Source organism: Calonectris borealis, chromosome 23 (assembly GCF_964195595.1).
Source record: "Calonectris borealis chromosome 23, bCalBor7.hap1.2, whole genome shotgun sequence".
In the NCBI taxonomy this organism is placed as follows: Eukaryota; Metazoa; Chordata; class Aves; order Procellariiformes; family Procellariidae; genus Calonectris; species Calonectris borealis.
Window position 1 is genome coordinate 3,872,011 of NC_134334.1, and position 22,291 is coordinate 3,894,301.

The 22,291-nt window shown below is 50.7% G+C and overlaps 1 protein-coding gene across 3 annotated transcripts in view; it reads right to left on the reverse strand.

Annotated features, from left to right (window-relative positions):
* Window positions 1–22,291, reverse strand: part of LOC142092398 (tyrosine-protein phosphatase non-receptor type 11-like) — a 58,353-nt gene continuing 36,062 nt past the window's right edge. For 2 of the 3 annotated variants that reach the window (XM_075172394.1, XM_075172396.1), the window contains exons 3-16: window positions 12,517–12,711; window positions 9,533–9,725; window positions 9,305–9,424; window positions 8,893–9,006; window positions 8,368–8,464; window positions 7,717–7,796; window positions 6,852–7,007; window positions 5,733–5,864; window positions 5,360–5,514; window positions 4,897–4,964; window positions 3,969–4,120; window positions 3,652–3,752; window positions 1,896–2,015; window positions 1–1,456 (exon numbers count right to left, since the gene is read on the reverse strand). In XM_075172394.1, coding sequence (XP_075028495.1) covers window positions 1,931–2,015; window positions 3,652–3,752; window positions 3,969–4,120; window positions 4,897–4,964; window positions 5,360–5,514; window positions 5,733–5,864; window positions 6,852–7,007; window positions 7,717–7,796; window positions 8,368–8,464; window positions 8,893–9,006; window positions 9,305–9,424; window positions 9,533–9,725; window positions 12,517–12,711 — 1,648 coding nt within the window. In that variant the 3' untranslated portion in view covers window positions 1–1,456; window positions 1,896–1,930. The remainder of the gene's footprint in view (window positions 1,457–1,895; window positions 2,016–3,651; window positions 3,753–3,968; window positions 4,121–4,896; window positions 4,965–5,359; window positions 5,515–5,732; window positions 5,865–6,851; window positions 7,008–7,716; window positions 7,797–8,367; window positions 8,465–8,892; window positions 9,007–9,304; window positions 9,425–9,532; window positions 9,726–12,516; window positions 12,712–22,291) is intronic. The other variant, XM_075172395.1, reaches the window with a different exon arrangement.

Sequence of the window (22,291 nt, forward strand, 5' to 3'; positions counted from 1 at the left end):
TTGAGAATATTCAACATTTATTAAAAGTGCAATAAAAATAAACAGTTCTCCTGTCCCTGTGACAAGGGACCAGAAAGACCAGCCAGGAAATACAGCCAAGGTATGTCATTGTGCTTCTGTTCAACCCCTTCTGCGCAGTGCTTGGAGCCGGCACTCCAGGCACCAACACCCCAACCACGCAGCAAGTCCGTCCAGTTCCAGAGACCCAGGAGGACTTCCAACATCAGCCCCACGCATGCTCTGGAGGTTCAGGCAGTGGCACGCAGACCCAAGGCTCCCCACAGAACACACTTTCAGACCCTGATGAATCCTGCAGGAAGGGGTTCTTTGGCAGGACTGTTTGCAGGCTCTTAGGGCTGGAACAGCAGGAAGCACTGGCAGTCACAAGTCAAGACTTATCAGGAGAGCTGGAATACTCCACTCGGTGACACACTCGTCTTCACGGCACTGGTCAAGTCACAAACACTCCTACAACACCCCTACTCAGCAGACACAACGCTTGCCTTGTCATATAGTTGCAGGGGGAAAAAAAGAAGTCACGCAGCAAGGTAACGGCAGAGCTGCATCAAGCTTAGAGGGGCCCAGCTCAAAAAGTTCAGCTCAGTTTAGTATCCTAGGCTGTTGCGCGCTAGGGGTGGCTAAAAGCACCGCGCACAGTCAAAGCTGCGTTCCTACTCTTCAGCACCCATCAGCTAGGTGGGATTTCACTTAGCTCAACATTCAGGCCCACGCAGTCCAAGATGGAGATGCTCACCTCTGTCTCTCAACTCTGCTGTGGAACCCAGGTGCAGAGCAGCTAGCAGACCCTCGGGCACACGCAGGCGCATCTGCTGACCTACAGCAGCAGGCATTGCTCGGTGTGCTTCGGCAGGGTTGCATAGAAATCTAGAACTGGTACAGCCAAAAGGAAGTGTCAGAAGAAGAATCAACAGAGGTGCAAACACCTGGGTCCAGGCAGTGCTCTCTATTTCTCACCCTCACAGGCAAAGTTACTCCAGGATTTAGTCTAAAAACACTTCTAGCTTAGAAATGATTGACCTAATGAAAACATTAAAGTGTACTAACATTTTACTAACGCCCTAAGTGGGCAACCCTGGGAAAGCTCCTAAGCAAATAGTAATTTCTGTTCCTTTTAACAATTTGTGTGTAAAAAATAAGAATCTTAAATTAAAAAAAAAAACAAACAAACCAAAAAACTGAGCCTTGATGCCCTAATGAATGTCCAGAGGCACTTCCACATAAATATCAACCTACTGATACAGGGGAGAATGGGAGAAGATCCTTCTCATGAATAAGTTAGGTCAAGGCATGTTCTTAGGCGCAGACTCTGCTTGCTTCTTACAGTCAGCTGCTTATTTCCTCGCTGAATCCAAGGTGCTTGGGGAAGGCAAGACGGGCAAAAAAAATTGTCCGCAATTGCAGAACTTGGAAAGGGTGGACGTAAACACTGTAAATCCTGCATTCCAAAACAAGAAGGAAGAAAGGTGGCGTGGTTTATAACTGGGAGAAAGGTGCATCGATAAGGTTACAGAGCTGAGACACTCCCAGCGTGTGAAGTCTCGCCTGCTTGTTTGCATACACAGCACACTCTTGTTCTCCGAGTCTGACAGCTTCCTGACATAACAGTCCAAAAAGCAGATCTCCCCCCTCACTGGTAACGTTGTAAACGTGTTTCCCTGTTGAGACCTCACTACCCCATTCCCCCCCTGTTCTCCCATCAGCAGCTGGCCACAGCCACACCTTTAGGCTCTGTCAAATTTCATCAAGGCATCAGCTTCCCCGATGCAGGCAGAGCCACAGAGATCTGCATAAGCGGAGCTGAAGAGGAGCTGGGTCAAAGGCAAAGTAAACAGACGGTGGTGACACTCTCAGTTGATCAAGGGAAGCATTCCTACCTGTACAGCCTCCATACAGCTCACCTCCGGCTCCTTTATCGCCCCGTATTACTCATCCCTGGAACCTTTGGGCTTTTGATGTTAAGGTTCTCGTAGACGGAAGCTGACTCATCATCAACCCTGTCAAGAAACAAAGCCTTGTTATTAACAGCCTCACTGCTCTGGATCTTTTCCCAGAGGCAGGTGGCCAGCAGGAAGTGGGGAATGGCCCAGCCAAGCTCCCTTTTTGCCTCCCCAGCCCTGTAGATGACAACATCGGGCTACCCGCTGTTCTCAGTCCCTCTTTTCTCTCCCTCTGGCTGGGCCACCCCTCCTAGGTTCCAACAGAGCTTGGGGATGGAGCCTTGAACCTTCCTCCACATGTCAGCCTTTCACGGATGCAAAGTTTCTGCAGGATCAGCGGATACAGTTCCTGGTACTGTATTTACTCTACATACCCAGTTTCTCTGGATTTTACAAAATCTAATGGAAGGAGAGGGCTGCTCCAAAGGTCAGATCCAAGTACCTCTCAAGCAGGTTTGACACCCAAAGCTGAACTCACAGGAGCTCTCTGGAGCCAACAGTACCAGCCATGTAGAGCTCGCCTTGCTCGGCTCAGCCCCACACAGTCCCTGCCCTCATTTATTCAGAGCTGCACTTCCAAAGTTGGGCATTTTAAATAGGACACAAACGTTTCTAGTGTCCAGCAGGGAAGATCCCAACTGGCCAGATCCAGCAGGAGTTGGAAGGTTCATAATGCCAGCGAAGGATCCAGATTTCCATTTAGCGCTGCATGAAAGCAAGGTCTTCGCAGTTACTAATGTGGGACCGGAGGGGCTCTGGGGTGCCACGGGAGCCAAGCAGCACCCTTCCCTGCCTCCTCCTGCCCTTTCCCGGCTCCCAGGGCGGCAGCTGCCCGAGCCCCAGCCTGGAGCATCCCGGCTGCCGGGCCCGGCTCTGGCTCTGCCGTGCGCTACCGGGCACAGCGGGCAGCAGCCACCAGCACTCCGGCGGTTGCCAGACGCCCAGAGAAGAACGTGTGACATCTCCTTTTGCCCTCTTCCCTTCAGTTGGATTTTTCGTTCTGCACGAGCCCAGCAACAGCATTTCTGCCTCCACTTTAACAGCCACTCCTCTGCTCCTGCCTAGCCATCTCTTCTTTCAAAACCGATCCTGCAATTCAAGGTGCCCAGAAAGCTCTGATATTCTATAACTGACATATGTTCCTACCCACTCACCTTCAACTCATAACCCCCTCTCCATCCCTCACCGGTATCCCCTTATTTGGGGCAAAAGGGAAAAACACATTTTGGGGTATTTTATCTCTGCTTATGTAAGGAACTCATGCCCCTTAGCACATGCTCCCTCCCCACATAGGTGCGAATCCACCTCCCTCCGCTCTCTTCTCATCTTCCTTCAGATTTTGCTGTAAAACCCCCTCAGCGGCAGCGGCACAGTTTCGCTCTCTAGCGGATTCTCCAGAGACGCTCTCCCGAGGCACTAGTCACCGAAGGCTAGGTTCTGTTCCCTCCTCCCCGTTCCAAAGCAGCTGCAAAAGCGTAGCACATAAGCAAGGTGGGCTGCTACCACCACTGCTGACAGTGTGGTGGGATCACCTGCTTATTTTTAGCCATTCCCATACGATAGCCAGCAACTGGTCAGGTTTCAGGTATGGGAGAGGCAGGCTGGCAAAGGATAAATTTTGGGGCCTTCGCTCAAGCTGTTCTCTCTACTGCTACAGAAGTTCTTAGCCCCGGCAGAGAGACATTCAGCTTACCCAGATGGGGCCCGCGGTGAAGGGGGCTGCCCTTTGGCTCTGCCTTTTTCCATAGGAGAGTAGCCGATATTCAAGTAGTCTCGCTCTTTCCTTTTATTCCTCTGAAAGAGAAAGCCAAGACAATAAACCCCCACTCAAAGCAGCTGCAGAAGAAAGCCTCACAAGATCCCACATGCCAGCAGGGGAGCTGGGTGGGAGTTTATGTCCGTGTGTTCAGGGCAGTATTTGAGTTCCAGGGAGAAGGTGGGAGTGGAAGCGGTGTTCTGTCTGGGCCAAGTTCTGCCCTTGCTTTTCCAACCAAACCGAACGGAACTCACCTGTTCTTCTTCCAACCTCTTCTGCTCAACCTCAATGTACTGCTGAACAGCCATGTAAACAAACTTGTACTGTGCCTCTGTCTGCACCATGCCCGAACGCTGCCTGCGGACCATCTGGATAGTTTTGGGGATGTCAATATCGCAGTCCAAGCCTGACCAAGAGCAAGAAGGAGAGGTTTAGGGAGCGGGAATTAGGTTGAAAAAGTATTTTCTTGAGACAACTTTGAAAGCTTTCAGTATCTGAAACCTGCCAGAGCACCTTGGACTGAGAATGGCCGAGGCAGGGCTGACTTGCGTGGAGCACGGGGAAGGGGAATTAGGTCTGTTCTGCGGCAACTTCCTACAGATCCAGACTTACCACCTTGCATGGTTTATGAAATAGGTCCACCTGCCTCAAGGCTCCCAGATCAGACCCAGAGATATCACGGAGAGTTTGTAACAGCTCTAGAATTTCAGGTAAGGGTGACAGCCCTTCTACACAGGAGAGTTTGGGGGACTTATTTCTAAAAGGGCTACTGAAGTTACACCCTTACCGAACCCATTTCCTCCCACCCCACCCTCCATAAAAGGGTTTTCCAGGAGACTTTGAAATCCTGGCCCCACTGATGCCAACAAGAAGACCCTCCTGTGCTGTGTGGCTGAAAGCATCTCCCTTACTAGAGGGCTGTCCATGTGCACACCCACTGGGAGAGGGTTCACCTCTCATTACGACAGAGCTCCTGGCCCACAGAGAAACGGGGAACTGGGCCCAGCACACACGCCCTTCTCACCCTGCATTCAGGCTAAGCCTATGCCCACTGCTTCCCGGACCAGTCAAACCCACTGCTTGGAGATCACGTACCCACTGCTTGCACAAGAGCAGGGTTATCCCATAACTGGTCAGAGCAAGGCAAACGGTGAAAGCCACGAGACAGACAGGGAGACATACCTTGCCTGTGAATAATATCCACCAGAATATCTATAACTATGATGGTGCCTGTGCGTCCTATTCCAGCACTGGAAAGAGAAAAGAAAAAAAATCATCGCAGGAAGAAACGTTCTCCAGAGTTAGTCAGTTTAGCTGCCATGCTCATCTGCATGCCTGGTCCATTCTGGGCAGATTTGGCATGGTTGCTATAAAATAAGCCCAGCCAAATGCTGACCCTTAGGAGATCAGAGTCTAGCAGGCTGCATCAGAGCTACCAACTCCAGATCAGACCTGCTCTTCCCTGCGCTACCACCAGCGAGGCTCTGGAGGAGGGCTGTATTTTCCTATGTGTGTATACTTATATCCCAATTGCCCACCATCAGCTCATGTGATGACCCAGCTGCAGGTGTAACAAAAAAGAAAAGATGTATTTTTATTACCCATCCCCACTGCAGTGCCCCGCTGACAGCCCACTGGTTCGTACCTGCAGTGCACTATGATCGGCCCCGTGTCTGGAATGCTTCGCTGTGCCCGATTCACTTGGTCCAGAAAGCTCAGAACCCCTCCTGGTTCATTGGGCACCCCGTGGTCTGGCCAGCTAAAATACTGATAGTGCTTCACCAGTCTCGGGCGCTCATCCTGCAGGGAGCAGAGACCCACCACCTGGTCAGAAAACCCCTCCTCCTAGGAGGCTTCTCCTTCCTTTCTTTTTATCAAAGCTGGGGCAAAGTGGCCCAGAACTTAAGCAGTGGGACCATTAAGTAAACAAAGAAACAGAAAAGCCACAGCTCCCTCCCCGGGGGCTCCAGCACCACCCTGTTCCCAGCAGGGTGGGCAGACAGCGGCAGAGGACTCACCCTGTCGATCCGCAAGATCTCCAGCTCCCGAAGGTAGTAGCCCTGGGCCTCACGCTCGCTCACGTTTCGCACACAGATGCACCCGTATTCCTTGGTGCAGCTCTTGTCTGGCCAGTAACGGAAGCATTTGTTCTGCAGCAACATCAGATAGCTGCTCGTTAGTCGAGACTGCAGAGCTGGAGGATGAACCCCTGATCACCTTGCTCGGGGATGCTGCTGCATTCAAAGGGTGTATAGCCCCAGTGCAGAGGTTTAAAGGAGAGCCATACACACAGAGCATCTCCTTTGAACTGGGGATGTACGGGAAAGGCCCTTCCCTATATGAAGGATGTGATCCCTAGGGGAATCTCCCTCCTCAGCTAGCCCCAGCCTCAGGTAGGCATTGCTTTGCCAAAGGCATAGTCTTGACACACAGCACCTGAGCTGCTGGTCTGGTCATCGCCCAACTCCTGAGCCAAATCTCCATCCCAAGGGGCTACGTAGTCTGTCTATACCCCTCCTGTCCTCCAGCCCATCCCCTCTTTGCTATAGTGACTTTGCCAATACAAAAGAAGGCTTGCAAGTAGAGCTCTCTTTATCTCGTCTCTGCACTAGGCTGCTGCAAGCACAGCCTCCCCCTCGTTCCTAAGCAAAACTGCTAGTGCTGATCATAATTAGCTCCTCTCTTTACTGGGGAAGGCTGTTCCGGTAAACGGCTCTGCATGGAATTTCACTGTATTCCTTGGGCCCCACCATTTACTGAAATGCACACAGGTGGCACACAGACAGGTTGTATAATTACTTTTGTCCCTCACACAGCTTGCAACAACCCCCCCCGCCCCGCTTTCCAGCTTGCTGCAACAAGCACGATGCTTTCTCTCTCTCTCTCTCTGCCATCTGCAATTCCCCAGAGCCTTGAAGCAAGTCATAGGAGGGACACTCCATTAATATTTATGGGGCTGGGGAGATTGGCTGTGCAGAACAAAGTGGTGTGCTTCTTTCGTGAAGAAGAGCTAAAGCAACATTACAAGACAGAGGAGAAATGAAATGAAATGAAAGCTAGCCAGAGACAACTGAACACTGTTCGTACTAGCAGCAGGTAACTTTCAGGCTTGGGGACAGCACCCTACAAGCGCTCACCCTGCCCCGCTCCACCTCCTTGGTTGTCATGACAATGACGTGACTGTTCTCTTGATACACCATGGCCCAGAAGTCATTCACTGTCGTCTGCAGGCAGCCCTGGGTGGCTATATAGATCTTGCAGTGCTCCGAGTTCCTTCCGTCTTCAGGGATGCTCTGAGGAACAAAAGAGAGGGGGAAAAAAAAAGCCAATCATGCTGGAGTGAAGAACCGAGAATTGCTTTAGTGCACCTTTAGCAGCAAAGTCAGCACACCTTGGCACGCAGGATTTTTGAGCTAGCTGATTTTCCTCTGTTCATCAGACCTGCAGACACGAACCGCTCCCATCACCAGCTCCAACAGAGTCACCAGCAAAATGGTCTGCCTGCCTCCAGGGACCTTCATGCTGCTGTAACATTACTGCACCACAGACTCTGGCCAGCAGGCAGCTGCAGAAGTTGCAGGTGGACGTGGCTGGAATGAAGCCACCTTGAAGGTTTCCCAAAGGCTGGTGCTTAAGTGCCAGAGCGGCGTTGCTGGAAATACGGCTTCAAGCAGCTCTTAGCTTCCAGGTGACAATTATAATTTGACCTCAGAGATAATGTTCAATGACAGAGTCTGGGTCAGTCCCCTAGGACCTCCTGAACAGGTAAGGAAAGGAGGGGATTGAGATAAACTCCCCGATAGGGGCAAATAGGACATGGTAGAATGGTAAGATCCCTTGGGATACAGTAGAAGAATCCAGTGTTTGGCCTGGACCCAGTGAAAGACACTGGTCCTGACAGGCCATTCCCTCAAGACTTACACCATTACTGCACTTACCCACCAGAAACATAGCACTGGGCTGAAGACAGCCCCCACGTGGTGTCTTCCCTTTCCCAAGTACCTTGATATAGTTGGCATTGATGTAGTCTGACCCAGGCACGCTCTCGTCTACGTCTCGGAGTGCCACCCGTGTGGTGTCAACTGAAGGAGAAGAGAGTCCAGGATGAACACAGGAGCACGGATGGGCTTTGCTGCAGGGCAGTCACGGCGGCTCCCCGCAAAGGCTCCCACAAGGCTCTTACTACGAAGTCACATGGATAACTACCGCAGAAGAGGGTGGAAAATGCTCTCCTAATGACACTTAGCCGTAGCCCACACTACCTGGCTCACAGCTATGTTGCCAATCTAGTAACTTGGATGGACATCAGTGATACGCAGTGTTGCAGCCTAACCCGAGCTCAAGTTTTCCAGTATTTTCTTTGGAGGCTCCGGCTCCACATGACTTTTGAACTACACTTCAGCTCTGAAGCATATTTGGACTCACAGCACAAAGAGAGGAGAGCGATTTATCAGTTTCCCACGCAAAAGGGAAGGACCAGGTTAGAAAGGGGATGGAGAACGCCATGAACTAACTGGACCACCCCACTAGGACAGTGTACGCCTCTTTCCAACTCAGCTATGATCAGAAAGCTCTGCAGGGTTAACTAGCCCCAGAGAAGGCTGCAGAAATTGTGGTGAAAAAACACCAAAGCAGTATTCAGTGTCTCCTTACAGGGAAGGATGTTCTTGTAGCGATTCTTAGCCTTGTTCTCTGGCCGCTGTCCCTCCTTCCTGGGGTAGAGGAGCTTGCACTCTTGCTGCTGCAGCATCTGTGGAGCAGAGTACAAAAGAACCAACTGTTTTGGGCAGACAAGAGGAGTCAGAGGCAAAGGAAGGGCTCTTTCGACCAGCTGCTTGGCTTCCTAACGCTGGGAAGAGCGGAGGGAGTGCTGGCAGGAAGGGAAAGGGAGCCAAGAAGCAGCTTGATGAGAGAGTTAATGGAGGGAGAAGGCACAAATTCCTGCAGGGAACACGAGGCACGCGGTTCTAGGATGAGGAAGGAGAAACTGCCTCGGACATGAGAAAAAGCAATGAAAAAGAGGACCAGGAAGTAACTCAGCTGAACACAGAAAACAGGGAAAGGAGAAACAGTGTGGAGAAGAGGTCCTCAGTGCTGGAAAACCACGACACTCCCATGCAAATACGATATTCTTCACCCACAGGCACAAGTGGGACAGAGCACAGGAGAATCCTGTACCTCAAACTCTTCCCAGAACCCTTGCTTGGCCTTCTCACTGTGATCCGCCATTTTGTTCAGCTCCTTCACTCTGTTTTCAATGTTAGCTGCGTTGATGCGCGTGGCATTGAATGGCTGAAAGGCAGAGGAAGACAGAATAGAAATCTCTTTCAATAACAGAAAGACAGATCATTTTCCCCTTGAAAAAAAAGAAAAAAAACAGTTCCTGAATGCCTGGGGGTATTGGCAGGAGTTGGGTCCATCCCTGAGGCCAGGACCTCTCTGGCAAGCGTGAGCCTGGGCAAGCACGACAAGTAGCCAGCGGGATGTTCTGGGGGCAGGGAGTTCCCAAAGAGCGGGGGCAGATCTGTGCACTCCCCCAGGAGTTTGGGCAAGCCCAAAACCAACAAATATGTGCTAGAGCAGCTATTACCTGCTTCAGATGAACCACAGCTCCAGATTTCTCCACCATGGGGTTTTTCTTATAGTGCTCTACCAGGTCTGTGAGCGTGTCAAACCTCTCTCCTCCCCCCACGTCATACTTCCCGTCTGGCTGCAGGAGAGAACGACAAAACCACAGTGAGACGCGAACGCAGAGCTCCCGGCTGGGTCGCCCACCCCGCGCCTATCGCAGGGCGAGCAGGGACAGCACGCTTCCCACCTGGTAGTGGATCATCACGTGGGTCACGTGTGGTTTCCGATCTCCAGTCTCCATTTTATCCTCATTCGTCAGCACCGACAGTACAAAGTCTCCTGGTTTGCTCTGGCTCTCCCGCACCAGAAAGCTACCTGGTTTCCCTTTCTCCGTCAGAAGTTTCTCTGCCTCCTTGCCAGTGAGGTGCCCGTGGTACCACCTTGGGGAGCAGCAATGGGGAGGAAGGTCAGCTCAGAAATGCACAGAGCATTGCCTTTAGACAAGAGCTACAGGCACCGCTGGGGACGGTGTTCATGGGAAACCCATTTCTAGGCTCCCACTGGCACGACACCAGCTTGAGTTATTTTAGAAACAGTCCCCAGTGACTTTCCTCCAACACTTTGCAATGTCACATCAATACCTTAGCCTGAGGCTGGAAGCATCAGGACTTTGCTCAATCCTCCAGCCAAATGTGAAATGGCATCATATATTAAGCTGCCACGTGATGTATGACAAGCACTGTCATCTAGGGATAGCTTCCGACGAAGGTATAAGAAGCATGATTCTGGCAGTTCTTACTTGAAGGTGGCTACGTTTTCCTTTGTTTTTTTAATATGGAAGAAAAAGCAGAACACTTGGAGTCAGCAGGCTGTAGTCAGACAGTATCAGACACAGAGCATGGACAACACTGAGCAGGCACAAGATGCTTTGACGCAGTCTGGGAAGGATTTTCAGAAGGGTCTTCCTCGCTGTAGTTACTGCTGCTCCCCTCCCAGGTCACTAACCTCAGCTCAGGTCCGGCTGGGGGAGAACAGAAGGGCCCTGCGTGCTCGAGTGGCAAAACCGGGTTCCCCACTGTGCCCAGGAGGCTTCTCCCCCTCCAACCCTGCCCGCAGCCGCGTCTCCGGCCAGTGGCAATGACAACACGCAGAGGTTTGTGCCCAGCTCTTCCCAAGCCTCACTCCGCAGGCATGAGTCGCTCCACCTCTCCGTCTGTGTACATCTTGCATGCACGTGCCCCTGTTTCTCCATCTAATCTCTCATAATCCCTTCTCTTGGTCTGCTGACATCCTTACACTGCAGTCCCAGTGAAACGCGGGCTATCTTTCAAGCGGCTTGGTCAGAAGTTTGTAGCTCTCTTGCCACAATGCCTTGGGGTTAAGCCCACAATAATCTGCCCGTTCCCGGGCATGCCCTCTGCAGCTCAACCTGCAGCACTACTGCAGTGCTCTGGCTAGGCACCTCGCCTGGCCTTTGCTGCAGCTCAGCAAGGCAGCACGTCTCACCCACCCGCACACGGCTCTCCGGGGCAATGCTTCATGGGCTAGCACTCGGCTACAGCCTTCCCTACACAAATAACAGTTTGGAGTGAAGATGAGTTTCTTTTTGCCTCGGAGCTTTCCATCCCCACACTCCATCAACAGTCAGCCATGGCTCTAGGCAGATGCCACAGGTCTCACTTTGAAGACGCTGGCTCGTGGATGGCCAGCCAAGCTGCCAGGAATTCAGTGAGGCTCAAAATAACCTTCCAGGGGCGATGCAACGGCATCACGTCACGTCTCAGCAACTTCGTCCCGGAGGACGAAGTTCACAGAACAGCAGTCAGTGATGCTGGGCCTTTTGAGTCGCGACTCGGCGTGCTGCAAAGGCAGCCATTTCAAGCCTGACTGGGAAGACCTGTAAAGAGCAAGACCCCTTCCTGCAGGCTTGAGAAGGCATCAGGATCAGGGGGCTGCACGAGCCGTACTGCTGGAGAGGGCAGAACGGCCCACCCCTGGCGCAGAACCTCAGCGCCTGCTTACAGCACCGCTGCTACCCAGGCCCCGGTCTTGGAAGCACCGCTACCCTGACGCATTCCGCTCTATTCTGACACCATCGCCATTTCGTGTATTTAGAGGACTTGGGCCCTTTCCCCCTCTCTTCTCCCTGATGCCACCAGATGTGTGGTCTGGAGCAGAAATCTTTATGGAGCTTCTTTGCCAAGCCAGACTTTCCTTGGTGGGAAAAGAGGGGAAACCCAGCTGAAGGGGGTTTCCAATTTTCCAGAGCTTCTGTTAACCTGAGCGGCTGCCCGGCCGCTTTTCACACCGCGATCTGGAAGGAGCAAAGAAACCTCCCTGGCAACAAGGCAGCACATGAGCACATGAGCTGGAGGGACTTCCCAGCGCCTGGGCCCAGCCGGCTCACGTGACGGCGAGGAGGGGAGCGCTTCTGCTCCATTTCAGGAACCGAGACTCATCACAGCTTCGCCTTACCCCGGCTGCTAAAGTTAGAGTAAGCCGGGACCTGCTTTGGCACCGCCAGCTGCCCGACCAGGCGTTCCCCTTTCCAACCCACCATGTCAGCCGCTGCATATGACACTGGGGAAACTGAGGGGGAGGAAAAGGAAAAAAGGGGTCACTGGAGTGTCACAGACGAAGGGGAGGAAAGAAGGTCACTAATCGGCTGGTGGAAACATCCTGGAGTAGCCTGAGGCAAGCGGCTTCTCACAGCGAGTCAGCCATCCCCCTCCCTGCAAGACAACAGTGTGTTGCTACTGGGGTGAACAGCGGTTACAGCCCGAGATGGGATGGGGAAGACTTTTTTCAGGGCATTTCTACCCAGCGTTCTGCAGACGGACACAAGTCGCTTGCATGTGTTTTGTTTCTTTTGAAATCAAAGCTGCGTGCCTCCTAGGATACACCTGCAGGACCCTTTGCAGATGGACTCACACCGCTCGTGTTCCCAGTCACCTAAAAGCTAGAGAAAGCTTATCAGCACACACTGACACTGAGCAAGTATCAGCTTCTGGGCCTGGCTGATGTTATCTAGCCAGCTTCTGCACGCAGAGCAGCTAGGGAACCATACCCGAGAGACGTGTGGCTTTTGGGTCACAAAAGCTAAATCACACCCAAACACACGCTGTTTCGGGCTCCTTTCCAAACCCAGGCCAGGTGCAGCTGTAGGGTCTGAGCCAGTTGGGAAGACAGCATCACCACCACCGGGAGAAGCTGTTGGAGAATGTGGCTTACCTCTCCGAGGTGGGGTCCTGGCAGTTGAGAGGGTACTTCAGCTCGATGACATTGCTGTTCTTCTCCCGCAGCAGCCCCTGCTGCTCCGTGTAGTACTGCACCAGCTCCGCAAGGGTGGCAAACTTCTCACCTCCGTAGAGGTCATAGTAATCCCCTGTGTTCTGGATCTTAATGTGTGTCACCTCATCGTTTCTTCTGGGGAAGGAAGGCAAACAAGACCGTAAGCATGAGAGAATGGAAACCCAACACCGCCCTTCAGAGTCCAGATGCCTCCTGAACACCACCCACCTCTTTAAGCTGCACCACGCGCTCTCCGCTCGCTCAGATGCCGCTTATGCTGGCCACGCGTCTACAGTAGGGAAAGGGATGGATGCTCCTCGGCCAAGGTTAGTCAGCCAAGAGCTGACTCTGTACCTCCCAAGCTCCCAGCCCGCTCTGCTTCCCAGACCACCTCGCACAAAGGAGGTGAATAGTTCCTTCCACTTCCTACACTACTTACCCTCTCAGCTGGACGAGGCTCTGACCTCAACTCTGGTTTAGTTTTCTATGCACAGGGGTACACGCTATCATCTAGTTAGTTTAAAAAAAATCACCCAAACCAATATATTGCCTGGTATTCACAAACCCTATAAACTGTACCGAAAGGGTTAATGCTTTCCCCTCTCCAGTGGTGCCCTCCAGGCTCAAGGGAATACGGCTGGGTGCCTTTATCAGCCTGTTTCAAGAGCTCCCTCACCCCAGCAAAGCCCAGCCTCCTCCCTCAGAAGGCCACACTAACCTCCCAGAGGCAGGTTAATTGCATTTTAAATGCACTTAGCAGCAGTCCCCGAGCCAGAGAGGCATGGCTGGAAGCCCACTGCTTGATGGACGAGCTACGTCAGAGAGACATTCGTAAATCTGGGCAAATTTCTTGTTCTTTACCATGCTGAGCTGCTCCCAGCCTCTCTCAATTTGTTGCCAAAGCAACCGTGACAGTGAGATGCAGGAGACTCAAGGTGGTATAGGCAGCGTACCAAGTCGGACAGAAAAGCCGTTTCATGGAGTGGGGAATTAGAAAAGCTATCGTGGTCTGTGCACGAGGTTAAATGGAAGGAAGAGCTGGATCCATGGCAGGGGCTCGGGGGGTCTCAGTAGTACTGCTCCCATTTCTGCTACCTTTCTGCAGCCGGGTACAGCCCCTGTAGCAATGCAGTGAGACCAAATATCTGGATGGTATCGGATATCTAGCCCCAGCTCCACAAAATCATCTCCTGTTTAGTTTTCTTGGGCTGTAGGTACTGTCTACCTCAGAGTGTGGACCCTACCTCTTGATTTCAGAGAGAGGTTATGATCTGGTCCTCAAATGCAAGCGGTGGCAAAAGGCTCCGTCTGCCTTAGGGGATCCTGGCGCAGCTGCAGGAACCCAGCCAGGCTGTGTCAGCTGGGTGTGCACGCCAGGGTGTGTGCTGGCCTCATCTCACTGCACTTGTCACTCGCTGGGGTTCCCCGTATCATGCTAAATCTGCACAGGGTTTACAGTGGTGTCATTTTATTTGAATACCTTTGTGCAAATTCCTCTAGGCCAGACGAGCGCTCGGAGCAGCACCAAGGGGTCGAGTTCTCCTCTGGCAGGGGGGATCCAGCTGCTTTTCCATCCTGCCTCGCACATGCAAGACGGACACCTGGCTCCCCAGGTAAGGCGAGAAACGACCTCCTCCCTGGTACCTCCTCTTGAATACTACGTTGAACTATGCAGTGCAAGGTCTAATGAAAGTCCACCTGGGAGGACTCTGCTGACTTTGCAATAACTCACTCTTCCAAAAGAGTGACAGCAGAGGACGTCAAGTTCCGTGAGCCCGGGGCTGTGTATCTGAAGACTGTGGGATGACCGGCGAAGGGCACATAGAGCACTGTGAGAAGTACAGCAGCCTCTCACAGCGACGGGATGGTCACTACCATCCCTGGGATGCACTCGCCATCCCTGAGATGCACTCATGGCTGCCTTCATGTCACTACTGCCATGGATTTTGCTATTTCCACATATCTTGGGGATTTGAACAGCCATGACTCCTGGCATATGAGAGGCTTGTCATGTGCATGAGCAGATTAAATGCTGACGGTCCAACTGCTAGAGTACACAGCAGCAGCAGCTCGGGAACAAGACAAGGCCAAGCTGGAACTTGGCAATGAGATCTCTGTGCTAAGCCTTGAAGAGCCCACAGAAACATTAACAGCAGTGTGCTAGCACAGCCACTGTGTGCCCCTCCTCCAGGGGCCTTTATTAGAGGCATGACTTATGATTAGACGGCAATACTCTTAGCCACATTTAAGCCACAGTCACCACATGTCATGTGGTTCTCCCTAAAACACCGCCCTGACAGATGGCCATATTCACATTGACTCCATCCCAGTTGCTAAAGAGGAATTTGTCAATATAGAATCAGCAATGCCAGTTTGTGCTCATACAGCCCTTCTTGGATGCTGTGTCTGGCATCGAGGTGATTTCCAGTTACTGCCAGTTCAGTGGCAACGACTGAGTGTGAACAGACAGCGACAGCATCCACAGTGTTACCATCATCCCACATTAATAGCAGAACAAAACCAGCAAGAGGCTGACAAACAGGCCTGAGGTGCGAAAATCTGCATCTGGATCCTGAACAGTCGCACTACACCTTGACAACAAGGTCTTGGAGACAGAACCCAACCGTCTGTAACATGGGAAACCGATGAGTGGCACTCCTGGTATTTAGAGAGACACAGTTAACTCTTCCTGGTACATCTGGTACGCGTAGTTCTGACCCCAGCCAACTCCAGCTGTCCTACAGGCAGAGACTTCAAAGTTTGGCAATCTAGGGTATGAGCAGAACTCACTGGATGGCAATGAAAACGGGCTGTGAAATCCAGCTCCCAGCCAGCGCCCCAAGGACAATGCCTCTTCTCCGAGAGGAGCTGGCACACGAAGCGCTTCGGCCATTCACGCCAGCAGCTGGACACGAAGAGCCTTTGTGCAGCCCAGAAGGAAGCAGACGAAACTGTGTTTTTGCCACTTGGCCTGAGGCTCAAAAGCTCCCTTCTTTCCCCAGCTCCTTCCCCACATCCCAACCCCATTACGGACCTACAAAGGCTCAGTTCACAGACCCACCCCCCCACCCCCAAGGCCTTTGAGCACTTCAGGGATGAAAAGCAGAGAGATAATCAGGGTCCTTTATCCCATGAGCCCTCAAGGTCATGCTAAACACAAAGGGCATTGATCGATCGCCATTTCCTCCCTATTTTCTTCTCTTAAGGCTTGCGTCACCTCTGCAGCTCCAAACTGGGCAGCAGAACTGGACTGCACAGTAGCAGCATCCATTAAACCGTCCCTCGACGTGCTGGCTGGAGAAATAAAGCACAAAGGAGATGCCCAAAGTACTCAGCCGCCCTGTGCCGGAGGGCATGGCTACTGACTAACAGCCACACAGCTCTCATACAGGGATGCAGGACTGTTTGATAGCAGATGCCAGCTTTTTTGGCAGTCAGCAGTCAGACAAGTGAGAGTTGCCTCCATTCCAAGCTAAGCTTCTTTACACTGTCAGCACAACTCCATAGCTAGATGCCCAGGAGGGTTTCTCGATCCAAAATATTCCAGCTTGTGAATCTGTGTCCATGTTGCAGCGACCGTCAGTGTAGATGCAGATGCAGTCTGCTCTTCTTCGCAATAGAGCACAGTTAATAAAGAAGAGGACTTGCAAAAAACCCAAACAGACCCTTTTTTGTCACTGAAGGCAGAAGAGCCACTTTAAATGTCAGAAATACATTCGCCTGTTGCATCCCCAAAAGTCTTTTTTGGTCATGTGCTTTTCCTGCCTGCGTCAGACAGAGAATGCCTATAGCTTCACAGGATGCATACATGACCCCTCTGACAAGCTGCAAAAAGCAACCCAAAAAACCCCAAAGTCTTTCTACGGAAAACCAAGAAGAACCTCCCACAGGGTTTAGAAACTTCGCTGAAAGTTTGCTTTCAATTAAATGATAGTTTTGGCTCTCAGAGAAAACTCGCTATCCACCAATACGACACAACAGAACCAACTGGCATTTGCATGCAATTTCAAATACACAACCAAGTGAATTCTAGGGATTAGGTATGGGTTTCAAATTCTCATGCCTGATTCCTAGGAAGAAGTAATTCAGCCAACTGAGCCCTACTGCTCACTTAAGGTGTTAGGAGCTCCAGAAGGTGCGTAGAGGAGACCAAGGACATCCATGTACTCAGTGAACTCGCCCATTGGCACTGTGTCCCTATAGCGCATTTATGCTTTTTGCATTCCTGAAGGTGCTTCCCGCTCCAAAGAGACCCAGCCTTTTGCCCTGGGAAGGGATGTGAAGCACGGACCGTTTGCCAACCGGCTGCCGTCAAAAGGAGGCTTTCAGCACACTCCTCTGCCTTGCCGAACTTGTAAACAGCAGCAAACATGAGCACAAGTAAGCCAAAGGTATCCATCTGTCAGTATTACATCTCTAACTGAACAATTTGCTTCCAAATAAGTTCAAGCCAGGACAAAAGTAAGACACTGTTGCCAGGGGAGAACATGCTTTCTTAAAGGAAGAAGGGTCTTGTGATAAAAGCACTTAGCCAAGGTTTGATGATCTGATGTTCAGCACCCTCTCAGCATCAAGGGGACTCTGGGCCCATCATTCGTTTCCCAGTTGTAACATGAAGACCGTGCTTCCCTTAGAAGCAGCAGAATCAGGCACACCTCTCACTGAATATTTGTGTAGGCCTGGATTGTAGGGCCGTAGTAGGTGGTGCTATTATGATGAGACACAAGGACAACTGTTTTAGAAAAGAGCTTCCTTCAAGCCTCCATCCATTCTTCTCCAGACCCAACTTTCTTCCCGTGCTCCATCTGTACTGTCTGTAGGCAACAACTCAACCAATGTAACACACCTGCAGTATTGATTTACTCCTTTTCACAGATTATGTCCTACAGAATACATACAATCCTCCTTGATCGCATGTCTTAACCTGTACCCAGAATGTATTTGTACATGACTTTGGGGGAAAAAAAAAAAGTCCAGTTAAATATAGGAATGCTCAATGGAAGTGTAAATAGGGAAACCACTCCGGGAGATTGTAGCTCTAACAAGATTTTGTTCCCAGAAGCACTTTGTGCTGTATCCCATGAATGTGGACAAGATCCCTTCCCATAAAACGTGACGCAGTTACCAAGTTAACAGGGTCTCTAACGGGTGGTTCTTGACTGTCTTGGCATTTGCATTACTGTCCTGGCCACAGGCCAAGCACCACTTAGGCAAACTTTCAACATGCCTTTTCCTTTTGTTCAAACTATTTACCCAGACCTGGCCAAATCTGTAAGAAGCTGTTCACTTTCTTCAGAAGCGGTTCTAAATACTTGATCTTCTGAAAACATGCTCTGGCAGATCCAGGCAAGCACTGAAGGCTGGAAACATTTCTCCCCCAACAGCCCTCACTTTCAAAAGGAGGTCTATTTTCTTAAGAATCACGATTAAAATTTGGAAGACTCAACATCAAAAGCAAACCCAGTACCAGGTCCTTCTAGGAAATGAGATGTGACATAGCATACAAGAAAGGCAAGGAAGCTTTTGTAACATCAGAACTGCAACAGGCAAATAAAATCCTCTTGCATCCTCCAAAAATCCCCCAAGCAGGCTCTGCTCCCACCATCCAGAAGAGCTTCCACAGCTCTCCCGGAAGCCCAGCTCCAGTTTACAGCCCCTTCCAGGCTCAGAAGCTGAGGCACTCCTCCAAACAGTCCCATCCAGCGCAGGCTTTGCGAGCCACTCTAAAGCAAGCACGAAGTGTTGGAGTGCTGTCATTACCTTCGGCAAACACCAGCACCCACAACCTGCAGGAGCCAATCCCTGCGATGAGGAATATCACCCACATTAAGTGACCCACTGATACAGAGCTGTCTTATTGTTGAGGCAACACCGAAATGCCTGCAGAAAGCAGTGCTGCAGCAACTGCATGGCACAAAACAAGACAGCTCACGTATAGACGCAGCGGATATTACTACAGCCTTACTCAAAATGACTCTCCGTCATCATTACACTTCAGCTGAAGTTGCCAGACCACTTTCCTCCCTGTCGATGTGCTCCACATATTTGCTGAAGTGCCCAAAGAATAAGAGAAGCTAATAAATCCAAATTCAGTACCCAGTACTGATGTACCACCCGCACACCAAACAAAGACTTCTCAGAGACACAGCCCTCTTGGCACTGGACTACGGCAGGTATGTCTGATCCTCTGGGTGGAACAAGCTCTTGAACTTATCCACAGAGACATCCCAAGAAGGAGTATGTTTCAGAAGAGGAAGGGCTGATGAAAGGAGCCAGGTTTGGCCCATTACGAGCTGCCAGCAGTTTGGACTCAGAGCTGAGAATTTTTTGAGAAGTTTTTTCCTGTTACTTTAAGACCAGGACAAACATCATCCATCCATTAACCGTATCATGTCCTCTCCCTGTGGCTTGCCTCTTTCTCTTAAGAGCTAAAAAAACAAAGCCCCGTGAAGACTTGTTGCTGTAATGGTAAAGGCTGAAAGAGTGCATAAAGGTAAAGAAAGAAAGGAAAAGCAGCCACAGAGTTTCATGGCAACCTTCTCATAACTTCTGCAATATTATTTCCTAGTCTCTCTTCAGGGACACGTATCTGGATACACACCAGCACACGGTCACTTGGTGTGTGGTCTGGTCAGCCAAAACTCCATCGCCTGCTTTCTTTTCAGCCCACATCCTCTCTGTAATTAAAAGGAGCTGCCTTTCCCCTCACTGGCTTTCAAAAACCCTTGAAGAAGCTGAAGGGGGGTTGAAAGAAGGAGGAAGAGGTTTTGATTGTTCTCCTAAAGGTACTTTCTTCCCACCTCTATTTTAGATATTTTTTCAAAGGTATCTGTATTGTTTCCTTTGAAACCTTTTATTTCTCAGAGAGGAAAAAAAGATATAGACCTGTCCAGTTCAGAGATTTTTTTAAAAAAAAGCAAGCTCTGTCAGGATACAATTCTAGGTAAGAATAACAACACATTGTTCCATCTCTGTGTGTGTGTAACGTAGCAGGGAAAGGGGAAAAACATAGCGGGCAGACAGCCGCCCAAGTTTTCAGCTTTCACAGCACATAAAACTACTCATTCTATACTCTATTTGGTCTTGCAGCTCTAATTCCCAAGAACATTTATGCACGTTTTGGGGCCATCATCAGCGGGAAAAGAGCATATGGCTCAGATGAAGTATAAGCAAAAGTGGTCTACCTAACCAGTGACCATGTCCAAGCAAATTTTCCATACCCGAGACTATAGGACAACCCTTGCCTCAAGTCGTGGAATAGAGATGGGATGAGCCAGGAAGGAGCAAGGACTTGCAGGTAAAAGTAGTCAATGAAAGAATTCTTTCTTTCCTTGTCTTCAATTTGTGATGCCTCAAAGCTCAACACCTTGCCTTTAAGCTTGTGTGTCATGTTTAATGTGCTTTCCTGGAAACATGGTATGTGTCACAGCTTTGGTTTACTCAGAACTGTGAGAGCTGGTCAGACTTTCCACTGAGTTACAATCTGTCAGTGGGTTGTGGTGGTTCAATACTCTGATATTAAGGCATGCTGTATTGCTCTGCTCTTAACCTGCATCTCATTACTGCAGGGCACCATTCATGCATTAAGGGCATTAATTGGCTTGATCTTATGGCCAAAACAATACTGTTATTAAACATTTACTGCAATATAAAGGTCTCCCTGCAGTAGGAAGTGGTCCAAACCCCCTCCGATAATCTGACACTCCCTCCTCCCCCCTCTCTGCTTTCTGCCACAGAGAAAGCAGAAAGGAGTAAAGAAATAATAGCAATAATAAAACTGCTCTGGGACTCCATAGCCAGCTGTAGCCTCCACGGGAGGCCAAGCTTTTATCCACTCAGTCTCAACACGTGCCACAGCTGGAAGAGGGGAGGCAGTGGACCAGCAGAGGTGGAAGGCAAGAAAACCGCACAGGGACAGAGCTAAGGGAAGAAAACTATGCAAACTTGTGGACTGACTCCGCAGGACAAGGCACGACTGCAGTAATGCAGTTATGGGAACTGGCTCTCCCGGCAAAGCAATACCCCTGCTCTTTCAGGGTAATTATGCTGCTAGCTGGGTATCTTTCCACATCAGGACACTGTTGCACAGCCATAACCTGCATCTGCTTGCACGCTGCCTGGCTAAGCAGGTGCTGTCAGTAGTTCACTTTACGATCAGACAACACCCTGACTCACAAAATTACATGAAAAGAGACACTAAGCTCACATGAAGATAACCCCCCATTTTACACGTATTCCCTTGCTGTCATAGCTTGCTCAAGGCAGCTTTCTGTGACTGAGTTTATTTTCCATTCTAATTAGAAGCACTTCCTGCCTCTCTCATTAACTCGCAGCCACTTCTGATTGCAAGATTACTGGGGAGCTAGTGAAGTCAGATCCAAACACTCCCCACCCAGCCAATGCGCAGGAAAAACTGGACTTTTTCCCTTCCGCTGGGTTGCTCCATAGCGTGAGGAGCTGCGGTCAGTCAGAGCCATCTGAGAGGCAAAGGGTTGGACTGCTGGGTTGTATTCCCCAACACAAAAGGAAGCATTTAAAAAATAAAGCAGCTGCAAACCCTCCTTCTTGCCAAGCTAAGAAATGACTGCACTTGGGAGAGAGGAGGGCAGGTTCAAGTCCAGTGACAACTGCAAAGGGGGAAGAAATAAGGTCAAGAAGGGTTTCATCTGAGCAGTTCAGGCAAGAAGGAGAGGGTAAAGCCTCGCCGGAGCCAGCGGGCATTGCCATGCTGCTCTGACCCGCCAGCAGCTCCGGCAGCACCTGGCTGGTGGGGGAGAGGTGCGTGGGGAGGGACCGAGGCTCACGCCGCGCTGGCGTTGCTCACATCCTGCTCCATGTCAGTGCCTTGCCAGGTGGAAACGCTCTGTCCGTGCTGTGGTTTGCACAAAGTTTCTCTAAACACAGCGTCGGTCAAAGGATTTATAAACTCACTGGCGTTTCCTACACAAAATGAGGGTTAAATTAAACAGAAGGCACCACAAAAAAAGAGGTCTGTGTTACAAGTGCCTGGAGAAACCTTTGCTGAGCTATTTCCCTGCAAGGCACCAGCTGGATGGTGCTCATGGAAGGTTCATGCCTTGAACCACAACCTGCTCCTTTTATCTCAGGGACTCATTGGGTCGATGTTACTTTTTGCTTCTTCCCTTTAGTTCACCTTCAGAGAGTTCTATCCAGTGCATCTGCTCCACCGTTCGTAAGGGGCTACATCCACAAAGTCCATCGGCAAAACCGCCGCTTTCCTTTCTGCAATTGCCTTGGTCCCAAAGAACACAAGAGCACTTCAAAGGTGATGCACATGATACTCTCTGGGAACACAGTCAGCAAGCTCACTCTCTGATGGAGGTGCTCCTGGGAGCCCTTACAGACACAGAAAACAAGTTTCTCCCAAAAGGCAGCTACCTTAAGTTCCTCTGAAATTGGAGTGAGATGATTCATCCCTGCTGGGATTGAACACGCTCTCCCCAGAAACAGAAGAGGGCTCGTTATCTTCCCTCCTCTGGCAACAGCGGCTCCAGAAACACGTGCCACAAGCACAGAGCCAACCCTGGCAGGACAGGGGCACGTACAACCCACAGGGATGAACAAACCCAGGGAAAGGAGCGTGTGGCTTTTAGCACAGGCTCTGCAGCGATGGGGAGAGTTCAGTGACCCTTCAGCTTCAAGCGGTACCACAGAGAGGTCATCTCGGTGCAGTGCCTCCCCCTCGCACGTACGT